This window comes from Saccopteryx leptura, chromosome 2, assembly GCF_036850995.1.
Source record: "Saccopteryx leptura isolate mSacLep1 chromosome 2, mSacLep1_pri_phased_curated, whole genome shotgun sequence".
In the NCBI taxonomy this organism is placed as follows: Eukaryota; Metazoa; Chordata; class Mammalia; order Chiroptera; family Emballonuridae; genus Saccopteryx; species Saccopteryx leptura.
This window is the reverse complement of record NC_089504.1, coordinates 5,085,895-5,106,672: the sequence shown is the minus strand read 5'-3', so window position 1 is coordinate 5,106,672 and position 20,778 is coordinate 5,085,895. Positions and strand designations below refer to the sequence as shown.

General features: G+C 46.3%; 1 protein-coding gene across 6 annotated transcripts in view; it reads left to right on the top strand.

Annotated features, from left to right (window-relative positions):
• PRRC2B (proline rich coiled-coil 2B) overlaps positions 1–20,778 on the top strand; it is a 99,203-nt gene that overhangs the window by 31,233 nt on the left and 47,192 nt on the right. For 5 of the 6 annotated variants that reach the window (XM_066366872.1, XM_066366870.1, XM_066366871.1 and 2 more), the window contains exons 2-5: positions 13,518–13,686; positions 14,499–14,676; positions 17,459–17,561; positions 20,023–20,095. In XM_066366872.1, coding sequence (XP_066222969.1) covers positions 13,572–13,686; positions 14,499–14,676; positions 17,459–17,561; positions 20,023–20,095 — 469 coding nt within the window. In that variant the 5' untranslated portion in view covers positions 13,518–13,571. The remainder of the gene's footprint in view (positions 1–13,517; positions 13,687–14,498; positions 14,677–17,458; positions 17,562–20,022; positions 20,096–20,778) is intronic. The other variant, XM_066366869.1, reaches the window with a different exon arrangement.

Sequence of the window (20,778 nt, the reverse complement as noted above, 5' to 3'; positions counted from 1 at the left end):
CTGGCTTGAAGCCCAAGGTCGCTGGCTTAAGCATGAAGTCACTAGTTGAGCTTGAGACCCCAGGTCAAGGCACATATGAGAAGCAATCAATTAACAACTAAAGTGATGCAACTACGAGTTGATGCTTCTCATCTCTCTTTTCCTGTCTCTCCCTTTCCCTCTCCCCCTTTCCCTTCCCACCCCCCTCTCTCACTTAAAATAAAAAAGAATGGGGGAAGGGGAATTCCAAGAAAATTGCATGTACAGGTTTAGTGCAGGCATTAGTTCCGTGTGTTCCATGTCTGGCTTCACAAGGCTCTCTGGTTGAATAGGGTGGGAAGCATTTCACCTAACACAGTAGGTCAGTGATGGCCAATCTTTTGAGCTTGGTGTGTCAAAATTCGCCAAAAAACCGAGCATAACTCAGGTGGTGTGTCACTTTGAGAAAAAAACCATAATTTCGCGGTATTTATAGTTTAAATAACAAAAATGTATAATTGTAATATATAACTATTTAATAAACCAAAAACTAATTCTTTAACTTACCTGCTTAGTGACTTCTTTGTTTATCTGTCAGTCAGTTTCTTTTGTTGGTCTTGATATTATTTAACTTGTGTGGGGTGCCGTGAACTAAGATAAGTGAGGGGAAGGGGGAATTCTTTAAACTGTGCCTGTTAGTGATTTTTTTGTTGCTGAATTTCGTTGGCCAAATCTTCAATTGAAAGTTGGTATTTTGTACACTTCAAGTCCAAGCAAGTGCTCCTAACTTCATCTGTCAATCTGTTTCTTTTGTTGGTTTTGATGTTATTTAATGCTGAGAATAAGGCCTCACAAAAGAACGTAGAGGGAAAAATTGTGAGTAAAGCCATTGCTATATTTTTCAGGGTGCTAAAAGTGTCTGGTAATCAGTTCCAGGCACTCCAAATTTCCTGTTCGTAGTGGCACTCCTCTTGATTCTCCAAGCGGCACCTTTCCAGATTCTCAAGCTTTGACCTCAAGTCGACAAACACCTGAGCCCAGACGCTGTCTTGAAATTCTGCAAGTTGCATCTTATGTAAACTAAGGTGACTGCCGCTATTTCTTTTTTTTTTTTAATAATTTTATTTTTTTAATGGGGCGACATCAATAAATCAGGATACATATATTCAAAGATAACATATCCAGGTTATCTTGTCATTCAGTTATGTTACATACCCATCACCCAAAGTCAGATTGTCCTCTGTCACCTTCTATCTAGTTTTCTTTGTGCCCCTTCCCCTCTCCCCCACCCCACAACCACCACACTCGTTTTTTTTTTTATTTTGTATTTTTCTGAAGCTGGAAACGGGGAGAGACAGTCAGACAGACTCCCGCATGTGCCCAACCGGGATCTACCCGGCACGCCCAGCAGGGGGCGACGCTCTGCCCACCAGGGGCGATGCTCTGCCCCTCTGGGGCGTCGCTCTGTTGAGACCAGAGCCACTCTGGCGCCTGGGGCAGAGGCCAAGGAGCCATCCCCAGCGCCCGGGCCATCTTTGCTCCAATGGAGCCTCGCTGCGGGAGGGGAAGAGAGAGACAGAGAGGAAGGAGAGGGGGAGGGGTGGAGAAGCAGATGGGCGCTTCTCCTGTGTGCCCTGGCCGGGAATTGAACCCGGGACTTCTGCACGCCAGGCCGACGTTCTACCACTGAGCCAACCGGCCAGGGCACCACCACACTCTTATCAATGTCTCTTAGTCTCACTTTTATGTCCCACCTACGTATGGAATAATGCAGTTCCTGTTTTTTTCTGATTTACTTATTTCACTTCGTATAATGTTATCAAGATCCCACCATTTTGCTGTAAATGATCCGATGTCATCACTTCTTATGGCTGAGTAGTATTCCATAGTGTATATGTGCCACATCTTCTTTATCCAGTCATCTATTGACGGGCTTTTTGGTTGTTTCCATGTCCTGGCCACTGTGAACAATGCTGCAATGAACATGGGGCTGCATGTGTCTTTACATATCAGTGTTTCTGAGTTTTGGGGGTATATACCCAGTAGAGGCATTGCTGGGTCATAAGGTAGTTCTATTTTCAGTTTTTTGAGGAACCACCATACTTTCTTCCATAATGGTTGTACTACTTTACATTCCCACCAACAGTGTATGAGGTTCCTTTTTCTCCACAGCCTCTCCAACATTTGCTATTACCTGTCTTGTTAATAATAGCTAATCTAACAGGTGTGAGGTGGTATCTCATTGCAGTTTTGATTTGCATTTCTCTAATAACTAAAGAAGATGAGCATCTTTTCATATATCTGTTGGCCATTTGTATTTCTTCCTGGGAGAAGTGTCTGTTCATGTCCTCTTCCCATTTTTTTATTGGATTGTTTGTTTGTTGTTGAGTTTTATGAGTTCTTTGTATATTTTGGATATTAGGCCCTTATCTGAGCTGTTGTTTGAAAATATCATTTCCCATTTAGTTGGCTGTCTGTTTATTTTGTTATTAGTTTCTCTTGCTGAGCAAAAACTTCTTAGTCTGATGTAGTCCCATTCATTAATTTTTGCCTTCACTTCTCTTGCCTTTGGAGTCAAATTCATAAAATGCTCTTTAAAACCCAGGTCCATGAGTTTAGTACCTATGTCTTCTTCTATGTACTTTATTGTTTCAGGTCTTATGTTTAGATCTTTGATCCATTTTGAGTTAATTTTAGTACAGGGGGACAAACTGTAGTCCAGTTTCATTCTTCTGCATGTGGCTTTCCAGTTTTCCCAGCACCATTTATTGAAGAGGCTTTCTTTTCTCCATTGTGTGTTGTTGGCCCCATTATCAAAAATTATTTGACTATATATATGTGGTTTTATTTCTGGGTTTTCTATTCTGTTCCATTGGTCTGAGTGTCTATTTTTCTGCCAATACCATGTTGTTTTGATGGTCGTGGCCCTATAATATAGTTTGAAGTCAGGTATTGTAATGCCCCAGCTTCATTCTTTTTCTTTAGGATTGCTTTGGCTATTTGGGTTTTTTTATAGTTCCATATAAATCTGATGATTTTTTGCTCCATTTCTTTAAAAAATGTCATTGGAATTTTGATGGTAATTGCATTAAATTTGTATATTGCTTTTGGTAATATGGCCATCTTGATTATATTTATTCTTCCTAACCAAGAACAAGGAATATTCTTCCATCTCATTATATTTTTTTCGATTTCCCTTAACAATGGTTTATAGTTTTCATTTTATATAAGTCCTTTACATTCTTTGTTATGTTTATTCCTAAGTATTTTATTTTTTTTGTTGCAATCGTGAAGGGGATTATTCTTTTGAGTTCATTCTCAAATGTTTCATTGTTGGCATATAGAAAGGCTATTGACTTCTGTATGTTAATTTTGTATCCTGCGACCTTACTGTATTGGCTTATTGTTTCTAGTAGTCTTTTTGTGGATTCTTTGGGGTTTTCGATGTATAGGATCATATCATCTGCAAAAAGTGATACCTTTACTTCTTCTTTTCCGATATGGATGCCTTTTATTTCTTTGTCTTGTCTGATTGCTCTGGCTAGAACCTCTAGTACCACATTAAATAAGAGTGGAGAGAGTGGACAACCCTGTCTTGTTCCTGATTTAAGGGGGAAAGCCTTCAGTTTTGTGCCATTTAATATGATGTTAGCTGATGGTTTATCATATATGGCCTTTATCATGTTGAGATATTTTCCTTCTATACTCATTTTGTTGAGAGTCTTAAACATAAAATTGTGTTGTATTTTATCGAAAGCCTTTTCTGCGTCTATTGATAAGATCATGTGGTTTTTGTTCTTTGTTTTGTTGATATGGTGTATTACATTAACCGTTTTACGTATGTTGAACCATTCTTGAGATTCTGGGATGAATCCCACTTGATCATGATGTATTATTTTTTTAATATGTTGTTGTATTCGATTTGCTAGTATTTTGTTTAGTATTTTAGCATCTGTATTCATTAGAGATATTGGTCTGTAGTTTTCTTTTTTTGTGCCATCCTTGCCTGGTTTTGGTATGAGGGTTATGTTGGCCTCATAAAATGTGTTTGGAAGTATTGCTTCTTCTTCAATTTTTTGGAAGACTTTCAATAGAATAGCAACCAAGTCTTCTTTGAATGTTTGATAAAATTCGCTGGTATAGCCGTCTGGGCCTGGACTTTTATTCTTGGGGAGGTTTTTAATGGTTTTTTTCTATTTCTTCTCCACTAATAGGTCTGTTTAGGCTTTCTGCTTCTTCTTGACTCAGTCTAGGAAGGTTGTATTGTTCTAGGAATTTATCCATTTCTTCTAGGTTGTTGAATTTAGTGGCATAAAGTTTTTCATAGTATTCTACAATAATTCTTTGTATATCTACAGTGTCCGTGGTGATTTCTCCTCTTTCATTTTGGATTTTGTTTATATGAGTCCTTTCTCTTTTTTCTTTGGTGAGTCTTGCCAAGGGTTTGTCAATTTTTTTGATCTTTTCAAAGAACCAGCTCCTTGTTCTATTAATTTTTTCTATAGTTTTTCTGTTCTCTATTTCATTTATTTCTGCTCTGATTTTTATTATCTCCTTTCTTCGGCTGGTTTTGGGTTGTCTTTGTTCTTCTTTTTCTAGTTCCTTAAGGTGGGAAGTTAAGTGGTTCACTTGGGCTCTCTCTTGTTTGTTCATATATGCCTGAAGTGATATGAACTTCCCTCTTATCACTGCTTTTGCTGCATCCCATAGATTCTGATATGTTGTATTGTCATTTTCATTTGTCTCTCTTTATATCTTTTGATCTCTGCACTTATTTCTTCTTTGACCCATTCATTTTTTAAAAGTATGTTGTTTAGTTTCCACATTTTTGTGGGATTTTTTTCCTCTTTTTTTGCAGTTGAATTCTAGTTTCAAGGCTTTATGATCAGAAAATATGCTTGGTACAACTTCGATTTTTCTGAATTTGCTGATGTTGTTTTTGTGGCCCAACATATGGTCAATTCTTGAGAATGATCCATGTACACTGGAGAAAAATGTATACTCAGTCACTTTGGGATGAATGTCCTGTAGATGTCTATCATATCCAGGTTCTCTAGTGTTTTATTTAAGGCCACTATATCTTTGTTGATTCTCTGTTTGGATGACCGATCTAGAGCCGTCAGCGGTGTATTGAGGTCTCCAAGTATGATTGTATTTTTGTCAGTTTTTGTTTTAAGGTCAATAAGTAGCTGTCTTATATATTTTGGTGCTTCTTGGTTTGGTGCATATATATTAAGAATTGTTATATCTTCTTGATTCAGTGTCCCCTTAGCCATTATGAGATGTCCATTTTTGTCTCTCAGTACTTTTGCTGTCTTGTAGTCAGCATTATCAGATATGAGTATTGCTATGCCTGCTTTTTTTTGGATGTTATTTGCTTGGAGTATTGTTTCCCAGCCTTTCACTTTGAATTTGTTTTTATCCTTGTTACTTAGATGAGTTTCTTGTAGGCAGCATACAGTTGGATTTTCTTTTTTAATCCATTCTGCTACTCTGTGCCTTTTTATTGGTGAGTTTAATTCATTTACATTTAGTGTAATTATTGACACTTGTGCGTTCCCTATTGCCATTTTATAGATTGCTTTCTGTTAGTTTTGTGTCTTGTTTGATCCTTCTCTTTCATTTTTCTATCTTTTGTTTTTATTTGGTTGTATTCCATACATCTTTCCTCTGTTGCTATCTTTTTTAAATCATGTGCTTCTGTGGTGGTTTTTTCAATGGTGGTTACCTTAAAGTAATGAATAAGGGTTCCTACCCTGTTCATTGTAGTGCACTATTTTGTGAGTACTTTTGCACTCCATTGTCCTTTGCTACTGTTAATCTCCATCCTCTCCCCCCCTTTCTTTTTGTTGTTGTCACAGTTTAAATTTGGTTTTATTGTGTTCTTCTTAGAGCTTTTACTTGTGGCTTTGTTTTTTTTTTTTTTGTTTTGTTTTTTGTATCTGATTGGAGAACCTCCTTTAGTAATTCCTGGAGTGGGGGTTTTCTGATGATAAATTCCCTCATCTTTTCTGTATCTGTGAATGTTTTTATTTCTCCTTCATATTTGAAGGATAGCTTTGATGGGTATAGTATTTGTGGCTGAAAGTTCCTCTCTTTCAGGACTTTAAATATTGGGGTCCACTCTCTTCTAGCTTGTAGAGTTTCTGTTGAGAAATCGGATGATAATCTAATGGGCCTTCCTTTATATGTTGTATTCTTCTTTTCCCTGGCTGCCTTGAGAATTTTTTCTTTGCCGTTGGTTTGTGCTAATTTCATTATGATGTGCCTTGGAGTAGGTTTGTTGGGGTTAAGAAAACTCGGAGTTCTGTTTGCTTCTTGAACTCGAGGCTTTAATTCTTTCCACAGGCTTGGGAAGTTCTCATCTATTATTTGTTTGAGTATGTTCTCCATTCCATTTTCTCTCTCTTCTCCCTCTGATATACCTATTATTCTTATGTTATTCTTTTTGATGGAGTCAGATAATTCCTGTAGGGCTATCTCATTTTTTTTTAATTTTTGAGTCTCTTTCTTCTTCTTTCTGTTGTGCCTCAAGTTGCTTGTCTTCTATTTCACTAATCCTACCTTCTATCTGGCCTGTTCTATTAGCTAAGCTTGTTACCTCGTTTTTCAGCTCGTGAATTGAGTTTTTCATCTCTGTTTGATTTGTTTTTATAGTTTCAGTTTCCTTGGAAATATATTCTTTGTGTTCATTGAGTTGTTTTCTGAGCTCCCTAAATTGCCTTTCTGTGTTTTCTTGTATATCTCTGAGTATTTTTAGGATTTCTATTTTAAATTCTCTGTCGTTTAACTCCAAGTTTTCCAATATATTAAATTTTTTCTCCATAGATTTTTCCTCATCTATCTGTGTTACCTCTCTTTCTTTTGTATCCATGATATTCGATTTTATCTTCCTTAATGGCATCTGAGGGTGGTTTTGTTGATAGTATTAATGAGATTTAATAAAGAATAAAAAGTTAAAAAAATAAAAAATCAAAGTTGTTTTTTTTAAATTAATAATTAAATAAAGAAAAATAAAATTAAAATTAAAAAAAGGAAATTATTCCCCCCTCCTTTTTTCCTCTCCTCTCCTCTCCCCTCTTTCTTGAGAAAATCTTGTGGTGAACTGTGAATTATATTGTACTAAATAGAACAAACAATGCATGTAATGGAGGGCCTGAATTGGGGAGAAGTAATAAAGGGGCAAAAAAAAAAAAGAAAGAAAAAAAAAAGGGGGTATAGACCCACAAAAAGCAAATAAGGAAAAAATTTGGGTCAAGAATAAAATGATTTGCTTTTAGGTGTTGGTTGACTAAGAGTTATGATGAGAGGAATAAGAGGGAAACAGGAAAATGGGGGACAAATTAAAAAATTACTATTGTATTTAGTGGAACAAGAACTAGATAAAATGGAGAGCTGGGGATGGGAGCACTGCTAGTGAGTTAAAAAGGTGAAGTAAAACCCCCCCAAAATGCCACAAACATAAGTTTGAGTCCCAGATAAGATAATTTGTTCGTTATTGAGGTTTGAATGAGAGGAGACGCAAAGGAGAAAGGAAGAAACTAATATAGAGGGAGAAAAGAGAGAAAAAAAGAGGGAAATACTAAAAAAGAAAAAAGAAAAAAAGAGGAGAGAGAGAGAGAGAGAGTTAAAGGTTTTGGAGTACAACTCTCATAGAGAGAAAGGAAGAGGAAAGAAAAGATAATGGGAGATGTAACACTTATGGGTAGTGTAGTTCAAGGAGAGGAGAGAGTAAGACCGGTAGAGAGTTAAACGACCAAATTGGAGGAGGGAAAAAAAAATCAAGAACGAAGATAAGAGAAACAAATGAACAAATATAATAAAATAGGATAGGTTATAAAGTCTGCGGATTATTCTTGATTTTGAGAGGTTATCTTCTTGCTTTTTCTTTTCTCTCCCTCTTCCTGGTCGGTGACTCTGTACCCCGGGTTCTGCCCCTTTGGCACGCTCAGGTAGAGGTTTGCAGTTGATAAGTCTCTATGGCGATGTTATGTATTGTGCTTCAGTCTCGTTGGCAGTCAAGGCTCATTAGCATTTATAGGCTCCGACAGTGAGAGAGTCCGTGTTCCTGGAGCCTCTCTCCTAGTCTTTCCTTCCTCAATTAGTAGCCTGATAATCCAGCTATGGGGTTGCTGCTGCCTCTGCCTGGATAGTAAGAGGCTCAAAGAGCTGACTGCCGCTATTTCTAATGGCGGGAAACGGCACCCGTAGTACAGGCCCTCGCCTTTCCCAGCCTCCCCCTCACTTATCGCAGTAATGATGGTCAATTAGAAATCCATGACACCCCAGAACAGTAGACTGGATGATGGTTGCTGTGGTTATGTGGTTGCTGGTAATGGTGATCACAGGGCCCCAGAGATGCGTCCCCCGCAGCATTCCGCTGCTCCCTGCTCCGCCGGCTGGAAGTGAGGTCAAAGATCCCCTAACGGCCTAACCGGAAGTCACAGAACTAGACGCTCTGTGCCAGAGTTCTGTTGATTTGGCTTACAGACCTCCAGCACAGAGTGTCTGCACTACAGCAAATGTTTTATCCTCGGCTACTGCACCTGGCCGTGCAGGAGCCAAGGATGAAACATCCTTCTTGGCATGTGGCCCCATATTTCTCTGATATACGGCCGCATGCGGCCACATATCATCGAAAATGGCTACGCGGCCTGACCGGGCGGTGGCGCAGTGGATAGAGCGTCGGACTGGGATGCGGAAGACCCAGGTTCGAGACCCCGAGATCGCCAGCTTGAGTGAGGGCTCATCTGGTTTGAGCAAAAGCTCACCAGCTTGAGCCCAATGTCACTGGCTCGAGCAAGGGGTTACTCGGTCTGCTGAAGGCCTGCGGTCAAGGCACATATGAGGAGGCAATCAATGAACAATTAAGGTGTTGCAATGCGCAATGAAAAACTAATGATTGATGCTTCCGTTCCTGTCTGTCCCTCTCTCTGACTCTCTCTCTGTCTCTGTAAAAAAAAAATTAATTAATTAAAAAAAATATGTTGAGTGAGTGAGCGTATTAGTTTTCTCTTGTTGCTATAGAATATTCCCACAAATTAAATGGCTTAGAACAACACAAGTGCATTGCATTGCATTGGAGTTCTGGGGTCAGAAGTCTGAAGTGAGTCTAGAATCCAGATGTCAGCAGGACCCTCTTCCTTCGGGAGGCTCCAGGGGGCAATCCATCTTCTCGCCTTTTCCTGCCTCCTCTGGCCTCTAGAGGCCGCCTGCCACCCCAGTTCTCTGCTTGAAGCCCTTCTCCATCTTCAGAGGGTCCCTCCACTGTCATACCTCTCCGCCCCTGGCTCTCCTGCCTTCCTCTTCTGAGGACCCTGGTGATGACCTTGGGCTCACGCAGATAATCCAGAATAACCTCCCTACCTCAGTACCCTTATGCCTCAAGTCACTTGTCCTGCCACACGAGTTTGTAGAATATGAAATGGTTCTTGGCCATCCCTAGCATAGTCCGTGGAGTAATTTCTACTGGTGAATAAAAGAAATATGTCGCACCTGGCTTGTGGCGGCACAGTGGAGAGAGCGTCAATCAGTTTGGAGCCCTGGGCTTGCCTGGTTCAGGCACATATGACACTCAATGAACAATTAAAGTGAAACAGCTTTGAGTTGATAACTTTTCTCTCGCCTGCCCCTCTCTCCTCTCTGTAAAATCAATCAATAAAAATCTAAAAAAAAAAGGCATACGTTGTGTCCTTTGCCTGGGCCCCTCCCATTTTGTTGGGCCCTACTTAGACTCCTGCTTGAGCTTTAGGTATTTTCTGGGGTGGGGTTTCCTCCCAGGCTACCCATCTGTTTCCCACCTGGAGACCTTTGAAAGTGCTTGGTTAAAACGGTTCTTTTTAGCCCTGGCTAGATAGCCCGGTTGGTTGAAGCATCGTCCTGGAGCGCAAAGGTTGCCAGTTCGGTCCCCGGTTAAGGCAGATACAAGAACAGATTGATGTTCCTGTCCTCCCTCTTTTTAAAAAAGGTTTCTTGAGCGTCGGCCTAGCGTGCGGAGGACCCGGGTTCGATTCCCGGCCAGGGCACACAGGAGAAGCGCCCATTTGCTTCTCCACCCCTCCACCGCGCTTTCCTCTCTGTCTCTCTCTTCCCCTCCTGCACCCAAGGCTCCATTGGAGCAAAGATGGCCCGGGCGCTGGGGATGGCTCTGTATCCTCTGCCTCAGGCTCTAGAGTGGCTTTGGTCGCAACATGGCGACGCCCAGGATGGGCAGAGCATCACCCCCTGGTGGGCAGAGCGTTGCCCCTGGTGGATCCCGGTCGGGCGCATGCGGGAGTCTGTCTGACTGTCTCTCCCTGTTTCCAGCTTCAGAAAAATGAAGAAAAAAAAAAAAAAGGAAAAAAAAAAGGGTTCTTTTTAAACTGAGGGTCAGCAAACATTCTCTCCATGTTGCTTTGTGGGCCATGTGCAGCCCCTGTTGCATATTTTTTGCTTTTTTAGAGAAATATAAAAGTGTTTCCTCTGTTGTGGACTAAGCTCTGTGAGGCTGGGGGTGTGTGTTGCTGTCACCATGACGGCATGCATCCATCGATTGTGTAGTGTGCACTTGTTTCTGCCTGTGTGTGTGTGTGTGTTGGGGCTGTTTCGGCTTCCAACCCAAGTGATGTTTTCTGTGGGTTTGAGTTGACAGAAGTATCTAAAAATTAGATCTAATCTAATCTAATTGGAAAACTTCAAGTTTAATTAGATGAGTCATTCTGTCTGAAAAAAATAAGATCCAGCCCCTGCCCTTGAGGAAAGGGTGCTATTTTTAGCCATGACTTTTGGGGGTGGGACAGGGAAACTGTTAGGCGCCAAAGTCAGAAATTGGACACTTTTGGCCAATTCCCACCCCTGGCCGCTGCCGTTCTCTGGTCCTGGCACAGGAGGCAGGCACTAGGGAGGGCTGCTGGCACTGGGAGCAGGGAGCACTTGTAAGCATCGCTGCTGGTTCCTGTCTTCACCGGTCCGGTTCCCCTGCGCACCGCAGTGCAGTTGGCTTCCTGGGCTTGGGCACTGCTGTGAGCCTCCGGGCAGTAGCCGACTAAACTGGGATCTGGGTGAGGAAGGAAGTTAGTATCCAACCAAGAAGACTGAAATCATATGGGAGGTTACCCTCACACATACATATCCAACTCACGATGCTCACCCCTCGGAGTCTGTCCACATTCATTCTTCATGAGCGTTTTCTGATATGAACCCCATGCTGATCTATTCCAGCATTGGAGACAGTGACTGGCAGGTTGTGGATATCAGTCAGGGTTTGTGAAATGATGGAAGGATGGATATACCTAGGTCTGTGTTAAACACACACTTTGTTCATGCCTGGCATGGTCCTGGGCTCATCTCTGTCAGAGGTGTGAAGTCAGCGTCTCCTGTCTCACGTATTTGAGGCCCCAGTTTGTAACTGATCTTGGTTCCTTGTGCTTTATGTTTGGGCATTGTAGTATGGCCAGTAGTCACAGCCATTGTGGCCATGCACGTGCAGGTTCACATTAGATTCGGGCAGACGGTAAAAAAATAGTGGAGCCAAAATATGGTGGGCCATTCCTTTATTAAAGTCTTGCACTGGCTGACGAGCAAACACACAGGGAGAACACTTCCCTCTTCATTCATTCAGAGCTCACAAAGCCCTGGCACATTATCTGGTTCCCCAACCAGGAGAATCTTCTACGGTTCCTCCTAGAATCAAAGGCTCCATGAGTCTATCAGTGGAGCTCGCAAAAGCCCCTCACTCTGGTTCATCATCCGCATACCTTCTCTTTCTGTACAAACTGCAAACACGGCTTCTCTCTCTCTGGCCTGAAAACCTCTGCTCCAGCAAACATTAGCAAAACAGTGGCCCTTCCCCAAGCAGGAAGATAATTTGCAATTTCACACACCATGTATACCTGGTGCTGCCCAGCCCCCAATGCAAACTATAAGCGAGCAAACGTAAAAATCACATTTTACAAACTTATTCGACCAACAGTCGTGTATAGAGTTTTATCTTGAAGTCGACTTTGGGGCTGTGAAGTGCTCCCCCAGCACACTGGATGTGTTCCCTGTGGCCTTCAGAGGAGGATGAGGGGGCAGACCCCCTGTTGCAGCTCCTGCCTTTCATTTTTTTTTTACAGAGTCAGAGAGAGGGATAGATAGGGACAGACAGACAAGAACAGAGAGAGATGAGAAGCATCAATCATCAGTTTTTTGTTGTGATACCTTAGTTGTTCATTGATTGCTTTCTTATATGTGCCTTGACTGCAGGCCTCCAGCAGACCGAGTGACCTCTTGCTCAAGCCAGCGACCTTGGGTCCAAACTGGTGAGCTTTTGCTCAAACCAGATGAGCCCGTGCTCAAGCTGGCGACCCCGGGGTCTCGAACCTGGGTCCTCCGCATCCCAGTCCGATGCTCTATCCACTGCGCCACCGCCTGGTCAGGCAGCTCCTGCCTTTTTTTTTATCAGTCAGTACGTGGTGTTAGTTGCCTCACTTGGTCAGTAAAGGCATGCCTACTGATGCTTTAGCTTTATTTCTTACACAGTAATTCCAGTGGGAAATAGTCACGTCTGCAAGTGTTCATTTCACGACCCAGGTCAGAACCCAGTCAAGGCTGCGTGTAGAGGAAAAGACACTGCCGCTGTCAGTCCCGGGTGCCTGGCACACAGCACCGGCCTTGTGGCAGGCACTCCCTGAGAATGTGAATGAAGGAGTGCGTGACTGAAGACCATGGGCAGACTGGCAGACGCCTGGGGAGACTTGCTGGCCGAGGGCCGCTCTCCCTTGGGGAACTACACAGGAAGCAGTGTGGCCCCCGTGGGCCCTCCCTGGGGAGCAGCTGTTTCTGTCTGTGCCTGCATCTCAGAGAGCCGGCCCGTGGTGCGTAAGCACGCTTTTTCTCTGGGGTGCTGGTTCTTGGCTCTGCAGAGTGCACATCCCTGACCGTTCTGGACGATTGGCTGACTTGGGTTGCTTCCCTTTGCTTTGGTTCTGCTTGTCCTGGAACGCACAGCCTTCCACAGAGGGTTGTGTGCCTGCCTCCCCGGTCCGCCTGCCTTGTTTGTGATGTGACACGGAGGTAGATGCTCAGAGGGGTGTGCATTTGTTTTCTCCTTGAAGAGAGGTTGAGTCAGGGGGGAGGACTACGAGCTGACATTGTGGGGTAGGTGCTGAGCAGTAGGCTCCGGCCATTTCAGAGCGAGCAGGGGAGGAGAGCTCTGTGGACGGCACCCTCAGGTCTACAATTTGCTCTTTAAGTCTGAGCAAAATGGCCTGTGCGTGGTAAGGGTGTTTTTTGCTTTGTTTTGTTAATAATTGACTTTTGCATTGGTGTGGGGGGGGACTGGTTTGTTGTTCCACTTATGTATGTATTCATTGGCTGATTCTTCTATGTGCCCTGACAGGGATCAAACCCGCACCGTGGTGTATTGGGGTGATGTTCTAACCAACTGAGCTCTGTGGCCAGGGCCAGTAGGGTTGTTTTTCTAGGGACAGAGTCCAAAGCTTTCTTTAGATCTTCTGGAGACCCCTGCTCCCTAAAGGATTTACTCACTGGGTCAGAGGTTCTGGTGGACTGACACATTTTGTTTTTCTATTTCAAAGGCAGATCGGGGCGGTGCCGAGAACAATTTCCTTACTAGATGACAGTTCATCGCAATGTCCGATCGTTTGGGGCAAATAACCAAGGGCAAGGATGGGAAAAGCAAGTACTCGACACTCAGCCTGTTTGACAAGTACAAAGGAAAAGCAGTAGATGCAGTCAGATCCTCGGGTAAGAGCCAGGTCGGAGGCCAGGCCTCCCCACTTCTCCAGCGAGCATCTCCAGGTTGAGGACCGTGGACACCCATAGTCCCCGTGAGGGCAGACGGGCGTCCGTGCAGACCAGCCCTCTGGGCGTGTAGCCGCCATCCAGCAGTTGTGGGAAGCTGGGCCCCCTCAGCCCGCTCTATTCTGAGCTCTGGTTTCAGAGTGCCAACCGCCCTGACGGCTGTAGTGGCCATATTTCCCCTCTATCTGCTCTCACTGAAACCAGTGGTATTTTTAGCCTGGTGGTTAGAATGGAGCTAATCTGCATGAGAGTTACCCGGTTTAGATTTCATGGTTCCAGTATCCTGGAACTTGGTGGGAAAAGTTCCTGCCGATGCTATCCACACCCCGTGAGGATTTCTTGAATGCTCGGGCTTGGTGTGGGTCTGGGCGGAGACTGTCCTTTTAGTCCTGCTGTAATGGGGCCAGAGCCGTCTCAGCTTGCAGAGAAGCGGTTCCCGCATGGGGCAGAGGGTTCTGGGCCTGGCTGCTCGCCCAGGCCATGCACTCCTGAGCCTGCTCCTGCCCCCAGTAAAGGGGAAGCTGCTGCACAGACGTCAGCAGCACCCGTGTCTCCGAGGGCCTTACCGAGGGGCTGGTCACATGACTGAAGTGACCACCAAACACTGCTTGTTTGTCCACGCAGGGCTACCCTTGTTTTTTGTTCTGTTGCCTTTGTTGTTATCACTTAGAGTTTGAAAGAGCAGCTGAATGATTCTGGCTTCCCTTCTGTAACTGTCCTGTGCGACGTCTGTTTCCATTTCTGTCTTCCTGCAGTTATTCCTAGACATGGCTTACAGAGTCTTGGGAAAGTTGCCACAGCCCGGCGTATGCCACCGCCTGCAAACCTGCCAAGCTTGAAGTCTGAAAACAAAGGAAACGACCCCAACATCGTTATAGTACCCAAGGACGGAACGGGATGGGCAAACAAGCAGGACCAGCAAGACCCAAAGAGGTGAGAGCAGGGGCAGTGGCCCAGCAGCCTCCCTGTGCGCTGGAGGGCCCGAGGGGTTAGAGGAGGCCTCTCTCCCCCTCACTCTTGCTGCTTAGTTGTGTCTTGTTCTCGGCCTTCACTTTTCCTGGCTCTGGGAGCCAGTTGAGCAGCGTTTCTGTGGGCTGCCAGGTCCCCAGTGACCAGTGTCCCCTGTGCCTCATCAGCCCAGAGCGGCTTATGCAGTGAGTCAGAGCCAGTTCCTTTGCGAACCACTGCAGACAGACCTGGGGCTGAACTCGGCGTTCTGGAGGTGGTCCCTGTGTTCAGGGCTCCAGGTTGAGTAGGCCATCTTCCGCCTGCGGGCCGGCAGCCTCCCACACTGGTGACACCCGCAGGTGCTCTAGACCAGTGGTCCCCAACCCCCGGGCCGCGGACCAGTACTGGTCTGTGGGCCATCTGGTACTGGTCCACAGAGAAAGAATAAATAACTTACATTATTTCTGTTTTATTTATATTTAAGTCTGAACGATGTTTTATTTTTAAAAAATGACCAGATTCCCTGTTACATCCCTTTAAGACTCACTCTTGACTCTCTCTTGTCTCGGTCACGTGATAAATTTATCCATCCCACCCTAAAGGCCGATCTGTGAAAATATTTTCTGACATTAAACCGGTCCGTGGCCCAAAAAAGGTTGGGGACCACTGGTCTAGACAGACCTAGGTCTGAGGAAACAGCCCCGCCCCCTCGTACGCAGGCTCTGACAGAAGAGTCATTAGAGGGGCAGCAGCTGTTGGGGCTGCCGCTGTGTGGGGGCAAAGGCCTACGTCCCGCTGGTCCATCTCTTTCTGAGCCTACACCGGGCTTCCCCCGGGCGCCTGAGCCTTCTGTCTCCTTCACCGCGTGTCTTCTCCGACAGGGCCTGGCCAGTGAGAGGGTGTCGGGGAAGAGGACGTGGGGTTTGTGCTGGGTGGTCTGAGGGAGGGACGGCCTTGCTGAGGCTGGAGCCTGCTCGGGCATGGCAGCTCCGTACCCACCTCACACACCTCTCTCCCTGCACCTCCTGGTCTGGCTGCTGGGGCCTGGGGTCAGGGACACTGCTGCTGGCAGTGTCCTTTTCTCTCCCTGAGCATTTGTAAGACTCCTCCGTCGTGCTTCCTCCCTTTCGCTGTTCTCACCCAGCATTGGCAGAGTATCACAGCCTTCACAAGGCCGGTGGTGCTGAGGCACGTCTGCTGGAGGCGGGGAGGAGTGAGTGTGGGAGAGGGGAGGCCCCAGCCCAGCCCTGCTGCCCCTGGGCCACGTCCTCCGGGGATATTGGGAGGTGGCACAATTGCTTAGTTGGAGAACACTTAGTGACACTACCTGGAAACTCCTATTTTAGGTAGAAGGTCGTGTGAGAGGAGACCAGTGGCCTTTGTAATGGTCGCAGTGGTAATGAGGTACTCTGGTTAAGTGAGCTTTGGAAGAGTGTCATGTAAGACGGGACCTCAGCTCATAGAGAATCGGCCATGGGGGGGCTCTGGCCCAGTGGATGGCTGTCCTCCGATATTGCTGGGCAGAAGGTTGAGTAGGCACAAGTACTGGAAGGCTGCCGAGTCCACAGAACCTTCCTTCGGGCCCTGTCTTGTTACCTTCTCAGGAGATTGCTGTGGGGCAGAAGGTGGCACAGCCTGTTTTTGGAGGGCAGTTGGCAGTATCTTTTAAACTCCAAGGCGTCTTTTGATCTAGCAATTCCATTTCTAAGAACTTATATGACTGAATTGCTTACACAAAAGTGTGCAATTATATTTATACAAAAATGCTCACTGCAGTTTTATCTGTAATGTGGAAAAAAGAGATTAGTAAACTATGGCCCATCCAATTGTACTGTGTCTTTAAAAGACAGAGTTAGGTCCCTGTGTGTTGTCATGAGAAGATGTTAGACTAAGTAAAAATACAAGTTAAAAAACTGTATATATAGTGTTATTTCACTTACCTTAAAAACAATTTATGTTTACTATATCATACTATATCACTGCCTGACCAGTGGCGGTGCAGTGGATTGAGCATCAGCCTGGGACGCTGAGACCTGGTTTGAAACCCTAAGGTTGGGTGCTGTAGTGTGGGCTCATCGGCTTGAACAAGGCTTGGTTGAGCCCCCTGGTCAAGTCACGTATGAGAAGCAATCAGTGAACAACTAAAGTGATGCAACTTCGAGTTGATGCCTCATCTCTACCCCCGCCCTTCCCGTCTTTCTCAAAACAAAACAAAAAAACTATATTATGTAGAGAAACCTGCTTCGAGTTTCTCCCTGGAGAATAAGATCATGATGAAGGCTGTGCTACCTATATCTTTAAACTTATTATTACTATGAGCATATATTTCTATTACAAGCCAAGAGAAGATTTAAGAAAATCTGATTGAAAGCAGTCAACCCCCTGAGTGGCTGTGAGCTCTTGGTTACAAGGAAGAGGCTCAGAGCCCCTTCCTTGCAGTGACTCAGTTTCCACACTGTCAGTCCTTCATCACTTCCTAGTTTACACTGACCTGTCCGTTCCTGCAGACAGAAGGCTCTGAGGAGGGCAGAGGACTGTGCTGGCCTGGAAGCTGTCAGGGAACAGACCTCAAACGTGGGTCAGTTTCTCGTTAGTCTGCCAGCACACACCAGCCTCTGCTGGGGAAGGGACTGCTCCTGGTGGCCAGAGCAGGTCTTGCTCCCAGTCAGCTGCTGATGAGAGCCGTGGCTTTTGGAAACGCAGAGGGACCTTGTCAGCAGGGCCCATGCTGTCCCTACTCCTCACTGTGTGTCCTGTCTCTGTCTAGTTCCAGTGCGACGGCCTCTCAGCCGCTGGAGTCGCTGCCGCAGCCGGGTTTGCAGAAATCTGTCTCCAATTTACAGAAACCGACACAGCCAATCAGTCAGGAGGTAGGTGCTGGGGACCCCATCCTGATGTTGTTAGGACACTGGAGCCACCTGATGCCCCTGTTATTGGGGTAGGTACTGTCACCAAGAAGGGTGGTTTTGTGTGACTTGCTTATACCAAAGACGAACCTGATGGATGACATTGGAAAATGGGCACAGGGGATTGTCCTGATTAAATCACTGGTGAGATGACTTAGTCTGCAGCTTCTGGAGAAGACCCTAGGTGGAGAGAACACCACCTGTTGACATACGTTGAGGTGAGGTTGCTCAGGATAGATACAGGCTAGATCAGGGCTCCCCCAGATGTGCTCCAAGGAAACTAGGGCCATAGCAGACAGGGCGTCAGGCCACAGAAAGGTGTGTTTGGGAAACAGAATAAAGCACGCTTCACTGTTGCGTGTCCTCTCACTGTCTTTAATATGCTAATGTGTACTCTGGCTCTCTGAGAAGAGGATGTAAAGGACAGCAGTCCCTAACTGATTTGTCCTAGCCTAGGAAACCTTTTCCAACACGGTCTCTGGGGACTAGTAGTATCTCAGCACACCATGGGAAGCACCCAGCTATAATCAATTGCTTATTTGTTGATGCATCTAAAATGTTTTTCTAAAGAGAAAGGCCTGATTTAACTAAGGAAAAGCTCATACTATACCCAGTTCCTTAGAGACTGTCTGGGTTACAGAGATCAGCAGGAGGTCATACTTAGCTGGGAGCGGGAAACCTAGATGGAAGCGCTTTGCCAGAACGACCTACCCCCAACACTAAACTGTACTTTTGAAATTAAAGGGGGAAAATCACATTCATGTGAGCTCTATATTCACTGGCCTGAACCCACTGGAGCCTGTTGAGTATGTAGAATTAAGTTCCTCTCTTTCTCAGAATTTGCAACTGAGATTGTGGAGCTGTAGTTTCTCAGCCCTGGCTGGACAGCAGACTCAACTTCAGAGCCTGTTGAGCATACTTGTGCCTGCACCCCACCACTGGAGGTCTGGGTGGGGGCTTGGGCAGCTGCTGAGAGAAGTTAGGTAGGGAACTGTCTCAGCCCTGTCCTGGAGTAGCACAGACCCCTCCCAGGGCTCAGCTCTTTTCGGCTGTTCCCTGGTTCTCTGTCATATGCAGAGGTGGTAAAAAGAGACTCCCGGGTTCTAAAGCCTCCCCTTGGCGGTTACACAGGAGTTCTGCTCTCAGTGTGAAGTTCGCCAGCAGTAGTAGTAACCCCTCCATGGCCCTGTAGGTCTTCTGTTCCAGTTTAGTGCCTTTGGTGGGTGAGGGCAGGGTGTTATCTCTATGCTACAGACTCCAAGTGGGAGGCTGTGAGTTGGCCCTGTGCCTCTCTGCTTCCTGCTAAATCTGGAGGTGAGCCCCTCCTTATGGGACTGTCCAACCCCAGCTGCATGGCCCCCTTGTGTTGTCTTGTGGGGGAGACCTGTGGGCACTCTGGGCCACCATGTCAGGCATCCAGAACAACTTTCGATAAGTGAGTAGATGGTTTGCCCTGCTCAGCTCTGCACAAAAGGAGAGACGTCCCGAGGGGTGGACCGGGAAGGAGGGGTTCATGGGAGAAGGTGATTATTGAAGCTAGTACCTGGTCCAGGAAGCAATGGAACTGCGGCACCAGCTCTTGATTATGAAGCTTCACCTTCTGTGGCAAAGGGAAGGCCATTCAGTTGAGTGTCTCAGTAGTTGGGGACCCAAAAGGGCTTTGGACACAGGCAGAATGGGGACAGGTCCTGGTCCTGCCTCTCTAGCTGAGTGTCCAAGTCAGGTTGCTCCTTCCTGAGCTCAGGGCTGTGATTAGAGCATTTCCAGGGTGGGGAAGGTTGGTTAGGCAGGGTGTGGCTAGCATAGGGCCTAGCCCACAGTGAGCTTTTGTTTCAGCCAAGGTTTGTCAGGTAGGACTGGGGGTGAGCCGAGCACATCTGGTAGTGGAGGAGGAAGGCCTGTCCGGGGGGCTGTGCCTTACAGAAGGGCACACGCTATGGAAAGGGCGCAGCAGCCCTCCAGCCAAGGCTCAGACACTGGCGTTCCCTGTGGATGTTCTGTTAGCAGCCACACACAGATGTTGAGACGTGCTGGAATCGAGGTTTGTTCTCTGTCTCTGTAGTAAGACAGAGTAGCTGTGTGTGGACAGGAGGTGTAGCCAGCAGTGCTCCAGACCACAGCGTGAAGGGCAGTGTGGGTCTGAGTCCCGGCTCTGCTGTGTGACTTGCTGTGTGCCTCCGAGCTGGGCACTCCCCTTCCTCCTGCTCCTCAGCAGTGACGTGGCCGGCCAGTGCCTGACACCTGGGCTGCTGCACCAAGTGGGGCGCCGCCCGGGAAGCTCCTGTGGCTGGTACCGCTCAGCCGGCGCTAGTGGACCTGTCAGTATAGTGATGGCACCCAAGGGCGGGCCTGGGCACCCACCCTGACTCGGCAGTGGACAGCAGGCTGATGGGCTGGTCTCTTCTCATTCTCTTCCTATTTTCAGAATACAAATTCAGTGCCAGGTGGACCAAAGTCATGGGCACAGCTGAATGGAAAGCCAGTAGGACACGAAGGTGGTAAGTGTGGCGGGCATTGGGTGGGCGGGCAGTAGGGACGCATACCTTTTCTGGGCTGCTCCAGTTGGGTCTGGGTGCTCTGTGGAGTCTCTCACCTGAGAGTTACTGCTCTGTGGGCCCCGTGCCTTTGCCCCAGGGGAGGAAGCGCTGATTCGGAAAGTGTGTCTGCTCTTGGACCCCATTGAGTGTGAGGGCTCAGGCCTGCCTCCTGAGGAGTGTGCAGGGGATCTGGGTGGCCAGCCCGGCTCTCTGGCATCTGGCTGTGCTGCTGATGCAATTAATACCAGCTCAGTGGTGTTGCCAACACGCATCCCTCTGCCTCCTGGGGCCACAGGGAGGTGTGAGTGGTGGCATTTGCTTCTACTGGGTTTGTAGATCTCTCGCTTTCTTTCTCTCTCCTCTTTCTAAAATCAATATATAAAATCTTCTAAAAAAAGATTTAGAAAACAGTTCTAAAACACAGTAAAATGCTCTGTAAATGTGTGAGGACTCATCTGGGCCTGGCTGAGCCCTGTGTCCCTAGAGGAGAGAACAGACACGTGCTGGGCCCATAAGCGGCCGAGGTGAGGTCTGGCTTTCGGGACCCTGCCTGTGCTGGGGTCACAAGTCCACAATGCCATCAGGGCTCTGGGGATTTAAGGGTGTGTTACCCACAAACATTTTCTTTCTTTTTTTTTTTTTTT